Below are 13,929 nucleotides of genomic sequence, written 5' to 3'. Positions count from 1 at the left end.
ATGCAATCTCTTTGAATGGGGAAACATCAAATTCTCCAAAACTGTTCGCCAACCTTACGATTAAATTTCATATTCGAAATCACCAATGAAATCTAACAACAACCGGCTCATAAATTTAGTTCCTAAACGTTCGAATCATGACAAAAAAACTGTATTTTTCAGGCTGGATCAAGCTAATGCGCATGCGCAGACCTAAATGCGCGTCTCTTCGGAGGCGCGCGTCTGACTGTTTCTATAGAAACCGGTGATTCTAACGGCTTCTGAAGTGACGCGAAGACTTTACCAGTCGGCGATTGGCTCTTATTTAGAAGGCGGGACTTATTCCGCCATATTGCGCGTTACAGTTTCTCCCATTCAAAACAATACGAGTGACACGTCTTGTGTTATTCTATAGTCTTTGTCTATAGTCTTTGGTATGACTATCTCGAAAACTTTTAGCACGTTTTAAGCTTTTATTGGACTAACAAGAACGTTTTTAGTTCTGAAACGTACAGGATATTCTTATAGTATGATGACCACTGATATATCAAAAGCTCAAGGAAAAGCTGATTTCTAAATTCATGACCCCTTTAAATAATCAATACTGGAAGATTTAAGGTGACATGTAAACTATAACCGATATCAGCTGTAAATATCCTGATCGTAGCATCTCTGGCTATCTGTCAATATTTCATAGGCGTGACACAAAGACGGGGTGTAAAACAAGGGGCAAATAAATAATTAGGGCTGGACCTAATTAAACAAAACATGTTAGTTATTAAAAATACAGTTGGTCATTGTTTGCTCATGTTAGTTTACAGTGCATTCACTAATGTTAACAAACGCAACTTTTGATATTAATAATGTATTAGTAAATGTTGAAAATGTTGAAAATCATATTGTTCATTCTTAATTCATGTTAACTAAAGTAGTTAACTAATGTAAACTAATGAAACCTTATTGTAAAGTTTTACTGATAATATTTATGACGAAAGATCAGGTTTATGCAGTGTAGGCCTAATTAGGAAAGGTGTTTACTATTGCTGCGTTCACAGTCACTTTTTGGGATTTACAGCAGCAGTTGCTTACAAGTGTGAATCCTGAAAGGTTTTGTTCATTCAAGAGCTTAAAGTAGCTGCTTGAATATGTTCATTCAGCTGTATGAACAAACAGCTTAAGTCACAACTGCATTCTAAGGAACCATAGTGGTAATCATAGCGACAGTATTAAACATGGCGGTGTCCATAAAACCAAAAAGTTTTACAAATATTGACCACGTTTTATTAAATAAATGAGTCCAATCAAGGCAGGAGTTCATTCTTTAGATAACTTAAATAACCAGCAACAGCATTTAAATTCTTCGTAACTGGTTGCAGAGATTACGTTTGAGCCGCTCGCCTCACAGCTTCGCACCCGCTGCAGTTCGTATAAAACTGAATGGTGTATGAACACAGCTGTATTAGGCACAAAAATGGGACTGACAACTGTATTCTAGTGCTGTGTAAAACTTCACTGTAGAGTCCAAATACTTAAAATGCCATCTCGTCGTTTTGAGGTAGGAGAGCCCCGGGGTGTTTTCTTTTCAGATGCTCCTGCATAGAAGTTGTGCTACTGTGGTATGCCATTGCAATTTTACAGAGTGTGCAGAGCGATATTTTATTCTCTGTTTTAAAAATTCACACATTTTAGATCGGGCTCGATTATTTTTGTAACAATGGCTGATTTTCAGCAAGCCCAAGGAGTGCCGTTCCAGCCCTATAAATAGTGCATTTAAGATCATTATGAAATTCATGATGCTGCTTAAAATATTAATGTAAATATTAATCTTTTGGTGAGTTTTGTTGTGGCACAGCAATTGTTCTTGTGATTTTGTTAACATGCGTACAGTGTTACTATTCCGTCATCATAGACAAGGAGTGGTGTAACTCCCAAAGTGTCGGCATCAGCTCTTGCGGCTCTGGGCATTATTTGCGTCACTGACCCTGACCCGGCACTGAGACGTGTGATAGTGGGAGTAAAGGCCATGGAGAGGAGCTGTCCATCCGTTGCTGGCCCCTGGGGCTGTCATGGTGAGAGTCAGTGGCCGTGACAAGCCTTGGTGCCACCGCTGTCACTCTCACGAACGTCAGGCTGATTTCTCTTAAGTGACCATGACTGCTGTTCCAAAGGAGGAGAAGCTATGATGCATTTTCACCTTGTTTGAATGCGCCATATTTTGGTGTCATTTTTTTTTTTTTTTTTTAAGGAAGTTTTTTCACTCCATCTCATTAGTAATTACCATAAATTGCAATGAGTAATTGCACTTGTGGCTTGGCAAATTATAGTGCACTCAGGAAAATGTTAACCATTGTTTCAGGCTCTTTAAGATATAGAGTCTGAAGTCTGAAGAATGTTGGAAGTCGTTTAAGGACATTTTACTCACCCACTATTTGTAGTGAAAGTCTGTCTAGGCTCGGCAAGGCCATGTTTTTAATAGTGTGCTGTTGACTTTCAACTCCCTGCAGCGATCACCTGACAAGCCCTTCCCATTATCCCTATGGTCCACTGAGCACTTAAAGAGGCAGAAAATGCATACACACCGTCCCCTGCTCCAATCTTCCATTCCTTTTGACCCCTTTCATCCCTGTTCATTTTTATCACCTTCTGCTCTCCTCATTCATAAAACCAGAGGTTGCAGAATTGCATTGCCAAGCAAAGTGATTCATAGAAATGGCTTCCGTAGAGCATGATGCCATTGTTTTTTTTTTTTTTTAATGCCTTACCCTACTTTTTCTTGGTGTCTAGACGCAATGGAAAGCAAGATTAGGATGCAGATGCATTCTTCCGTTAGGAAATGGGTAGATGCCACCTGTCAAGATCCACATATGCAAGAGATAGCATGATGGGTTTCATGTAACGCCTCCACAGCAGTGCAAGAATACAAATGAGTCTTTACCAGTGTGAAATGCCAGGGCTAGCTCAGTGTTAATTACCACACGAGCGTGTGTGTGTGTGTCTGTGTTTGTTTGTGCCTTTGGCATTTCTCTTCATATGTGGCCTTTTATGCCTACAACTAATCACGACTGTGGCTCCTCTCCAGGTGTGTGTTTGATGTTTGCAACAGGGAGAGCTCAAGGTAAAGCAAGTGACTCCTGGTGCTTGTGTAAGAGAGACTGGGTAAGGAGTTTTCAGCAGACCTGAAGGAACCCCGAGTCCCCGTGACCCTGGACCGAGTGACACATCCTGGCGAAAACAGTAGTGACAACGTGCCATGATGACTTATGCCTCTGACCTGACCTTTCCCACTGGACTCTCACTCAGCAACCGGGTTCCCTCCTCTCTCTTTCTGTGTGCTGCATAGCACTTGTGCATTTGACATCGCAGTTGCAACGAGGGAAGCTAAATATCAGTGTGGCAACACCGCAGCTGCTCTTTCATGAAAGTGGAATACATGCTCATGATTCACAGTTTCTATTCATTTCCCCCTCCTAACTGTCTCTCCTCTGTGCCTGTTTGTCTGTGCTAGAACCAGAACAAGATGAATCAGGCCATTGTTTATCGATACTTACTAATAGGTGCCCAGCTGTTCTCTTCATTGTAAAGATTTGGTGGAACCCCACTTCCTCCCTTTTCCCAGCAAGAGGCCTTTTATGCTTGCATTTATTTGCCTTTTGCACCCTATGCCTTGGATCGTTTCAGGTTTTTATGTGATCTTCAAACACTTTGGTTTTATGTGCACAAGGCTTTTTGAAGCAGCAGTCAGGCTTACCTTAAGAGCAAAGACTCTAAGCAGAGTAGAATGGGCCACTCTGCAGGAAGTCTGTGCTGGATAAGAACAGAGTGATCTTAGTTGTGCCGAAAAGCCTCTCATATAAATGGCTCTAAATCGACCAGAAAGCACTGATATGTTTTTGATTCACTTTCCTTTTGGTCTCATACGCTCTTTCATGTTAACAAGAAGTGGAAGTGAAAGCCGGTCATTTCTCTTGCATAAAACTGACAAAAAGTTTACTTTTTTTAGGTCTGTAAATGTAGGGCTGTTCCAATATATTGAATATTGCTATATGTCATTCTTAAAATTGTATTTATTTGTGCATTCTAATTTCACTGTACAGTTCACTTAGTAAAGCAACAGTTTGTCTAAATAAGGAGAACTTTGAAACTAAAGGCCCCACTATGCTTCAAGCAAAATCGAAGAACGAACTGATGTGATGTCATTTCGAACAAATTCATTTTGGGAGTTCGAAACAGCTTGACAAAGCGAACTTTCCGGAAAAGTTGGTCTGCAATTGGTCAACAATTGGTCTGTGGTAATTATGTAATGGGTAGGTATGCGCAGAGGACCCGCCTTCTTTCACGTGGAAATCTTTTCCGCTTCATTTCTCTTGTTCAATCTGTGGAGGTCAGACGTCCTTGAGTGAAAACATGAACACATTGGAGAGCTGCTTGGTAGTAGAAAATGAAGTTGTACTTATGATAAAATGAGACACTGACACTGTTGTTCATGTTTAAAATGGTAAAGCTGCTTGATTTTAAGCAATCTATCGTATAAAGTTGCTATATACATAAACGTGACGTGACTTTACTAGAGTGCCAAATGCAGAGCTTGTGCAAACAAACATATCCACATATGTTCAGATGCTTTTCTTATGCTTTATTAAAATGCTTGCTGTTTTCTCAATTTTGTTGTTTATTTTGTTATTGAAAGTTAAGCATGCGGCACATATTTACATCTTCATCTAAACGGCGCTCTCTGCACCGTTGGCAGTGTCATGTTCGATTAACACTTTACCGCTGCTCACGTATTTCGAACTTCGTTTTCGTTTTTAAATGAAGAACGAAAAAGAACTTTGCTGTGAGTATATCGGGGCCTTAACATTTCCCATTTCCGTCAGAGTTGCTTTTTTGAATCACCATCCTGGACAAAAACAAAGCTAAGAGAGATGCGAAACTGATTCCGATGGTTCAATCTATCTCACCAATATTCTGGGCCTCTATTCGCAGTTTTATTCTCCATGTTTCACGATGTGTATCATATCGTGAGGTAGTTTGCTTTACTCAACCCTAAACTCCATTTTGTTTAGGAACGCATTAATCTACCTCATTAAATGGCTTTTAAGCACACAAAGAAATCACCCCCCACCATGATGTGGATAATGAGGCTCTTTTTATCAAGTGAGTCAGTTGGGTGATACGAAAGTGTATCCCTGCTCTGTCTACCTCCTCATGTCAGGATGGCGTTAAGTAGAGGATGCACAGCTGGGCCTAAGGCCAGAGCTGGGGGTGGATTCATGTGTCGTGGCCGTGATACCACGCAGTGCCTGAGTTACGGGCATTCATCGAGCCGTGCCCTCTGAAACCATAAAATGGCTGAACCAAACATTAATCTTTCCCTTTGTCCCCACTCCCCCCCACCACACACACGTTACTCCTTCCTGTGCTCATTGGTGAACTAAGCAATGTTTCCATAGCAATGAGTTTCTGTCTTTGTCTCTCTCCCTCTCTCTTGTGGGTGTCTCACTTATCACCTAATAGGAGAGAAAATGGACAATTCTTTGTAGAGCTGACAGTCATCTCGAGTAACCGTTTCCCATTCACTGTCATGGAGCAGAATTCTCACTCTTGTCAGCACCATCATGTAAAAGGAGTTTGATCAATAGGGTGAGGTTGCTTTCACATAATGTCTCCTTACAATGCTGCTTCTCTCCCATTCACCTGTAGTTCAGGTTCACCTATAATGTTTTTCATGAAACAGAAATTGCAGATATTACTCCTCCTTTGATGTTAGCAGGCTTTGGATTGGGGGCACATATTCTTTGTAATCCGTTGAAGGTTAAGGTTGCATCTTGCACAAATGGTATGTGCCACATGTTGACTGTCAAAGACCACTATCTTGTCACATTTTTGCATTTTTATTTTACTGCTAAAAGTGCTTTGTTCTTTTTTACATTTACATTTATTTATTTAGCAGACACTTGCATCCAAACCGTTTTCTTTTTTATTATAAAGTGGTCTCTTTAAATAGCTTTTCCTATAGATGACTACCTGTAATTACAATTCATATGCACTGAACAATGATTTTAGCTGATTTCCATTACATACCCCACTAACAACTTTAGCCAAGCCAAGCTATAAAATATGTAATATGCCTCTGTGTGGCACATCAGCCTTGAGAGTAAGTCAAGGGAGGAGGAGGAGGAAATGACCACTATCGCAAAAGGCCTTATTGGACCAGCAGCATCACCCACTCTTACTGAAGGCACAATGCTTTGAGGCTCTTGGCTATGTAAATCAATACTTCCCACAGTCTCACTGTAAGGCTCTTCTGCCAGAGCTCGCTGAGGTCTCTTGCTTTGCAACAGTAACGCAAAGTGCCAGAGGCCTATGTATGTCTGTGTTTGACACAGTTCAGTTAGTGTGGCATTAGCTGCAGTTGTACTAATGCTAAGAACAGAGGAAACTAAACAGTTTCAGACTATTGAGCTATATTCTGTGGCATCTAAATGAGAGAAAAGTTGGAATCCACTGGAAAAAAGAGGATTGAGATTAAGCCTCAGCCATGAAGTCATTTACCTGAGGTTAGGTGAGCCTATGTCTTCATGGTTCTTGCTTATTTCTGCATGACACCATCATCCAGAGGCTCCTCTTTGATGTCACATATTTCTGTTTCATGTCAGCCCAGCTGCAGTGCCACGTTGTCACATGGTAAACAATTAAAGAGGAACAAATAGTGAGGAACCTGAGCCCTGACTCATCGGAGAAGCACAGACGTCAGTTGCTAACAGCCGTGAACGCAACGGCACCACTGGCCCATCTCCAGGGTAATAAAGCCAGCGCTAACCACTGTAGCTGTGTTTGCTAATCACTCTCACTTCCCCCCCTCCTGATGGCCTTGTGCCTAAACCCGGCAAGTTCAGCCTGGCCGTGACGCATTAGAGCAACAATGTTCCCATCTCTAATCTTTGCTCGTGCAAATCATTGTCACTCAACCACCTGGATACTAAATCTCTTATCTCTGACATTTTACTGCCTCAATTTATAGTCTGAACATATTAAAGAAATTGGCTGCCAGTTTGCTTGAATATGTGCAGAGACAAAATAAGTAGACGAACACCTCAAAGAGGTATTATATTAGGATAAGTCAGGATGAATTTAATATTTAAATGACGGTTCATATAGGTGTAGAGAGGGTTTTACTGAGCTATGGGGCAAAGGGGCATCATGACATGACAACTTTACAATGTAAATGTAGCAGCATCGTCGTGATGTTCCATAGCATAGTAAATTCGCTGTTGTCAACAATCAATTTAAAGACCATTACTGTCGAACATCAAATCGCCGTTACTGAGCTTTGTTCTTGTCATTTTGTAGTCTGTAGGTTTTATTGTCAGGACTGTGATGGGTTTTAAGCTTATAATTATTAGCAGGGCTCTGAACCGGTTCAAAGAACGAAAACAAAAACGGAAACAAACGAAATCAAGTTTAATCGTTCTAAACAAATGCTTATTTGAAATTGCCATTAAAGGTGGGATAAGTAGATTTTCAAAAACACTGTTGGACATTGTTAATATTTGAATTCAACCCAATCAATGGTGTGTTTTGAAACCAGTAAAATTTGCAGGATAGAATAGAACCAAGGGTTGTTCATTTCTTTTCTTTTTTTCTTTTTTTCCTGACAGACAATCGATGCCGTTAACCGATCTTTAACCACTAATCGACAAGATTATTAAATTAGAATTAAACTAAATTAGAATTGATAGGTGTCTGTAACCCATTAAAAATATCTATTTGTTTTCCAAGGGTTTAGTTTTACATGCGCAAATAGCAGCCTAAACAACAGAACATGAGGATTCATGATTCATACATCATGTACCTGCAGCACTTCTTTGAACAGAGAAGAATAATATATATAAAAGGAATAAATGGGCCTATATGCGGGATATATTTCACTTAAATAATTAACAGATTTACAAAACAAAAGAAGAAACTGTGTGACAAGATGATAGTATATGCAGAGTTTGTTCATTTTTGTGACGTGCTCCAAAAACAAGTTCATGGAAAGGAAACCGAGATGGCAGAAAGCGGCATCCTGTGTGTTTTCTTTTACAAAAGCACAATGTTTTGTTTTTATTGTGAGTGTACACAAATAAAAGAGAACCCCGTTATGAATTATGTCTTACACCAGGTTTACACATTCTCCATGCAGTGTGTATGTGGTGCAGAAGCAGCACGAGCTCATTGTGCCTTCAGATATGACGCTTTTGCTGTCGGCAACTGATCCGGAGCTGCATTCCACAAACAATTTATTTAAATGTATTCATTATTTTTATTTCAAATCCAGAAGTTGTTACCAGAATTGTTTTTTCCAGCGTTGTGATTCCCTTTGTACACAGTACAGTTATACAATCTTTCATAGACGTATTCACATTTAAATGCACTAAATTTAAACAACATATTCAATTCATTCTTTATAGAATATATTAAGTTGCTCAAGCAAGTGACAAAACATTTAAATACATGTAAAAATCACACATTTTAAGTTAAAACTTAGAATTGACAAAACAGCCGACTCTCATGCCTTTTTCTTTTGCATTTAAATCTTTATACAAGAATTTCTGTGGGTCATAAAAAACTTTTTCCACCTCCACGAAGAGACAAGTGCCATCTATTATGTTGTCTTGTTTATCTAAATGTGAGATATGGTGTAGTTTTCCTTGCAGAAGCCATGTGTTGACTGCATTTATGGTGAAATTACTGCGTTTTCGTGTCAATCCATGTTTATTTTTATGTGAACAATGCGCTGTCACTTTAAATCAGTGCGTGCAGCGCAGTAAAAATAGACTCGTTCGGAAACGATTGCTTCACTGCTGCAGACACACCGCTCCTGGAACGCATTGCCGTACCATATCCGTGTGCAGTGTGAATGCTCTAACCTGTTAACATGGCCTATCACCACATACGCACTACAAACAAAGTATATTTTCCTGGAGTTATTCTTATCTGTATGACCATAAATGACAGACTATTTTAAGTTGTTTTCGCTGTTATAAGGAAAAAAAACTGATTGCGTGATCAGTTTTTTTTTTTTTTTTTTTTTTGTTTTCCTTATAACAGCGAAAACAAATTAAAATAGTCTGTCATTTATGGTCATCACACACAACATATTCTAGCATTGATAACTTGATGTTACAGCCTGTACATTATCAAAAGAAAACGGTAAACCAAACATATAAAGTTGCACTGCTTAATTTAAATCGTCCGTAGTACAATCTTTGGTGTTCAGAATGACCACCGCTCTACTGTGGTGTGATGCCAAGCACATTTTTGCGCATGTGAAGGATGATGTTTTACGTTGATAACGTGTGAAGTACAAAGCCTATAGTTTCCATAATAAATAATAGGTTTAGCATCCAAATACATCGCAAATTTTACTGGTAGGCTATTTAACATTATTTCAAAATGTAATTGCTGGCAGTTTTTCCTGTTGTTTTTCCTGTTGTTTAATACATTTGGCCAAAATTTTGTGTACAACTAGACAAATACCAGACTAAGTCTCTCTTTGGGTTTTTTGAGTAAAGAAAATGCTGTACTTATTTATTATTATTATTATTATTATTTATTATTATTATTATTATTATTATTATTATAGTATAAATATAGGCAAAAAATGTCTAATTTTTCTAATCAAATCGTTTTCAGAACCTTAACGTTACAGAAGGAATGCATCAACAGAAACGTTATAATAATACTGATTCTGCTCTGAGTGAATTGGATTCTGGTTATTAGGCATATTCATTTGTTGAGTAATTGTCAGTTACCCAATTGAAGGGCTAATGTTGCTAAGGGACATGTCTGATTGGGGTCTGCAGAATTTGACTCTAAACCGGTTTAATTTTAAAGGGTTTTCTTAACCAATAGTCATTCAGACAACCAACCAATGTACTCTTTCTTATGGCGAGCAAATCTCTTGTTGGATTAGTCTGGATTGGACTGTACCACACAGGTAAAGTATTTGAGAAGATTCTGCCTTCGGGCATTCCCATCTTAAGTTTTCTAGCCTGGGAAAAATGGTTTTCTGTAGTCTGAGAAATGTCAAAGAAACTTGAGTCTTCTTTTTCCTTCCTTCTGTGTCAAGTATTACAGGCTTAAATGATCATTTTCAAAAAAAAAAAAAAAAAACCCAGCTAGGTTCATATTATCCAGGGGTGTCATTTATTCTATTCATGTATCTACCTTTCACACCTCTCTTCCATGTTGATTATTGCAGTGAGAGGACCAAAACACATTGCTGTAATAGAGGTGAGGGCTGAGGTGCTCCTCCACATGAAAGAAGCTGCCTCAACTTCATATCCTTGTACATCGATCATGGTATTAATAGAATCGGCGTTGCTCAGTGAATGGAGAATAGAACGAAGACAGATAGAAGGGGGAGGGAGGACATGCGTGAGTGTCTGTCTATGAATGAGTGTCTCTCTGTGCCCCCTCACTATTGTCACCAAAGAAAAATGCAGAACATAGAAGTCGAGGATAACTTGAGTACCCCCATCCTTGTTTTTAATTGCTTGATCCATGCCAGTCCAGTACTTGGCACTACCTTAAGGTGGGTTGTAAAGTCTGGACGACATCCATATTCACTCACTTTCAGACACATGCACTCCACAGAACAGTCACGAGTCAATTCCGGTATGGCACAGAGGGAATGGTGAGAATTACAAACCCTCGGTGGAAAGAGCAATTGTATCCACTCGTCCGTGGCCTTCCTCCCTCACTCCTTTTCGTTCTCCTCCTCCCCCTGTGAGCGGAACACAGGCGATTAGCTGTCCTCCTCATTGGTGGCGCGCTGCGGACATCGCCAGGGCTTATTTGTTGAAGGGGTTGCCGTGGAGACTGGCGGTGGTGGCGAGGCAGAGTTGGAGCCAGAAAGAGAGAGAAGAGGGAGAGTCATCCATCTACTGCAGAGAGAGGAGGAGAGATTAAAAAAAGAGAAAGGGAGGGCGCAAACATGGGCTTCGCTCCTGTTATCTTGTGAACGGCTTCCAGCTAGCGCACTTAGGCGAGACCTATATCCCTTCCTCTCGCTTTGCTTAAGAGGGTGAAGAGTTCACACAGGCCCCCATGTGTCGAACACACCGCGCAGCCCTTCCAATCTCATGAGCACCGGGTGAAGCCGGAGAAGGGTGGCTCGGACCCCCGGGAGGGTACCAGATACCAGATACCTTAAAATATCGGCCAGCCTGTTGAAGCAGCTGTGGCTGGATGAGAGGGAGATGCGGGCTACAGTAAGTGAAGATTCAGTCTTTTCTCACGTATGTATGTGTAAACACACGTTGCTTTGTCTAAAACGGCATGTTGGCAAAGGAAAGAGACTTGGAAAACATGTCAATAATGCAGTATATGAGACTTGTAACAGAGAGAGCGGGGGAAAAGGATAAACAGCTGTGTTACAGAACAAAGGAGCAAGGCAGAGCGGAACGAGTAATTGCGAGCTCGGGCACACGCACACATACACACGTGAACACAACAGCATGTAGCTGCTTGAACCTAATTCAATAAGACCTCCCTCAGCCACCCCCATCGGTGCGTGTGCTGTTGCTCATGCATCGCTCTTCGCTGCTGCGCATGTGGTCGATCGAGAACACACGTATGAATGTGTGTGTGTGTGTGTGTGTGTGTGTGTGTGTGTGTGTGTGTGTGTGTGTGCAGCAGTCGAGGGATAGCTGGTGTGTCTCGGTGGCACTTATGAATGGGAACAGAGAGTGAGACGGAAGTACAGAGGATGGCTGTGTTAGGGGAGACCCGCAGTTGGAGCCCCAAGCCGTGGGAGTTCAGGCGCTATAATTGTGACTTCCACCAAAAGTCTGAGGTAAATAAATTGCCTGTGCTGACAAATTTATTTTCTTTGAAACGCACACTGTTAGAGATAATGCTGTGCTTATTTTTAGGTTGGGCTTAAGAGACTTAAATTCATTTGTGTTTGTATCTATCAAGTAGTTAAATATTCTTCTTTTTTTAATCATTCTTGAGACTGATGCTGTTGGCTTTTAGATGAGAATGAGATAAACGAAAGCTTGTCCTTTCGTTCAGTTGTTTTTTTACCTCCGGAAGGACCGTTAGTTCTTAACCCTCAGCTGAGGCGAGAGCCACATGTTCCTGTTGTTCTTGGCATGACACGTTATTTGCACTGTTTTTGCTCCAGAGTTCAACTCTTTTGAGAACACATGTACACATGCTTGAAACTGATGCAGGAGAAAACAAAATGCTCAAACTCATTAATAATTCTTTCTGCTTTCAGCAATGTGGTTTTGAATGTCACTATGATATTTTTAGAACTCTTTAAGTATCCTTGTTGTTTATTCTACCTGTTGACTGATAGGAAAATGCATTTCTCAGTCTCGGCGTGACATTTATCACAGCTCATCCGCACCTTTTGATGTGACTCAACCCCGTTCCATATCCTCTCATGAGGAAGGCACAAATATTGAGCCTTTTAGTGAAGGACTGGAGAGAGCTGAACGAAGTGGCATATGTTTTAAAATCAGCCAGTCAAATGACTTCCTGCTGGAGGCTTTCAGATCAGGACCCCTGCTCTACTGAAATAGATCAGTGCTCCCGTTCGTCTCTGAGACAGATGTGTCATCAATAGTGCCTTAACAAAAGCTCAATGGAAGACTGACTCAGAGCGATTTCATGGAACAAGTGGTACTCTGATGAGCACTGAACCAACCTCTCCATCTCATTTCAGACCCATGCGAGTGACGTGGGTTTGGACGTCACAGCCAGTGATGATGTCCTCTCTACTTCATCATCATTCATCCTTGAGTGATCTAATGTGTCGATTTGCACCAGGTCTGTTGAACGGTGGAGTCCTGCCTTGCCCTTCTTTGTTATGTGGTATTGTAGAGGGCTGTCATTTACAGAATGATTTTGGTGTGTTTTGGTTATAAATTTGTGCAAAATTTTCCTGAACTTATTTGGTTTTGTTTACTTTCACATTTAATTACTTGGCAGGCACATTACCAGGGAGCATTTTAGAGCACAGATTTGGAGCTTGTTATTGACTGAATTAGTACTTTGCTGTAGAAAATGTGAGTGGTGCTTGCCCATGCAGAACTCACTGCCATGTTGTTGGAGTGTTTGCTAAAGCCCCGTCCACATATGCAACGACTTCCAGCAACAATGATATCATTGATTTTCAGTGAGAGTTGGTGACTTCCGGTGACACATATGACTGCAACCTCAGCTGACCACAGCAACCTCAGCTGTGTGCGTGTCGAGCTAATTTGAGTTTTATCTTTAGGCAAATGACAAGCCTCTTTCAGTAGTGACAACTAATAAGAATGAAGACCATGTCAGTAACTCACTAGTAGGGATGTGACTGAGGAAATTTTTCCACTCGTTAATCGAAATGTGACAATACCTTTATCACCGGATGGAAGGGAGGGGGGGGTGATTGGAGTTTTCCCCTCTTTTGCACCCTGCTTTTGCATCCTGCTTTTAAATCGCTAATTTGAAAGCGAAAGTAAAATTGCTTAAAGGGTTAGTTTACCCAAAAATTAAAATTCTGTCATTAATCTGTCACGTGAGCAGTACGACGCATACGTGTGATGCTGACTCAGGAGCCAGCCAATAACGAGTCGGCATTCTGATGTAGAACCTGGAACTGCTGGACATAAACAATGTAACGGAGTAACACAGGACGGAGTATATTGTTGAATAAATTTGTTATTTTTCTTTCTTTCTTTTTTTTTTTTTTTTTTTTTTTTTTTTTTTTTTTTTTGCGCACAAAGTATTCTCGTCGCTTCATAAAATTAAGGGTAAACCACTGCAGTCACGTCAACCATTTTAACAATGTCTTTAGTACCTTTCTGGACCTTGAAATTGGTTGTTAAATTGCTGTCTATTGAGGAGTCATACAGCTATCGGATTTCATTAGAAATATCTTAATTTGTGTTCAGAAGATGATCAAAGGTC

General features: G+C 40.4%; 1 protein-coding gene across 5 annotated transcripts in view; it reads left to right on the top strand.

Annotated features, from left to right (window-relative positions):
• fndc3a (fibronectin type III domain containing 3A) overlaps nt 1-13,929 on the top strand; it is a 98,520-nt gene that overhangs the window by 22,021 nt on the left and 62,570 nt on the right. Inside the window, exon 1 of one of the 5 annotated variants that reach the window (XM_048162017.1) lies at nt 9,770-11,237. The exons of 3 other annotated variants lie outside the window; for them this stretch is intronic. In XM_048162017.1, the coding sequence (XP_048017974.1) occupies nt 11,226-11,237 (12 nt within the window). In that variant the 5' untranslated portion in view covers nt 9,770-11,225. Of the gene's footprint in view, nt 1-9,769; nt 11,238-11,333; nt 11,822-13,929 lie in introns of those variants that run through there. One more of the 5 variants, XM_048162015.1, reaches the window with a different exon arrangement.

This window comes from Megalobrama amblycephala, linkage group LG16 (assembly GCF_018812025.1).
Source record: "Megalobrama amblycephala isolate DHTTF-2021 linkage group LG16, ASM1881202v1, whole genome shotgun sequence".
NCBI lineage: Eukaryota > Metazoa > Chordata > Actinopteri > Cypriniformes > Xenocyprididae > Megalobrama > Megalobrama amblycephala.
This window is presented reverse-complemented; position numbering and strand designations above follow the sequence as displayed.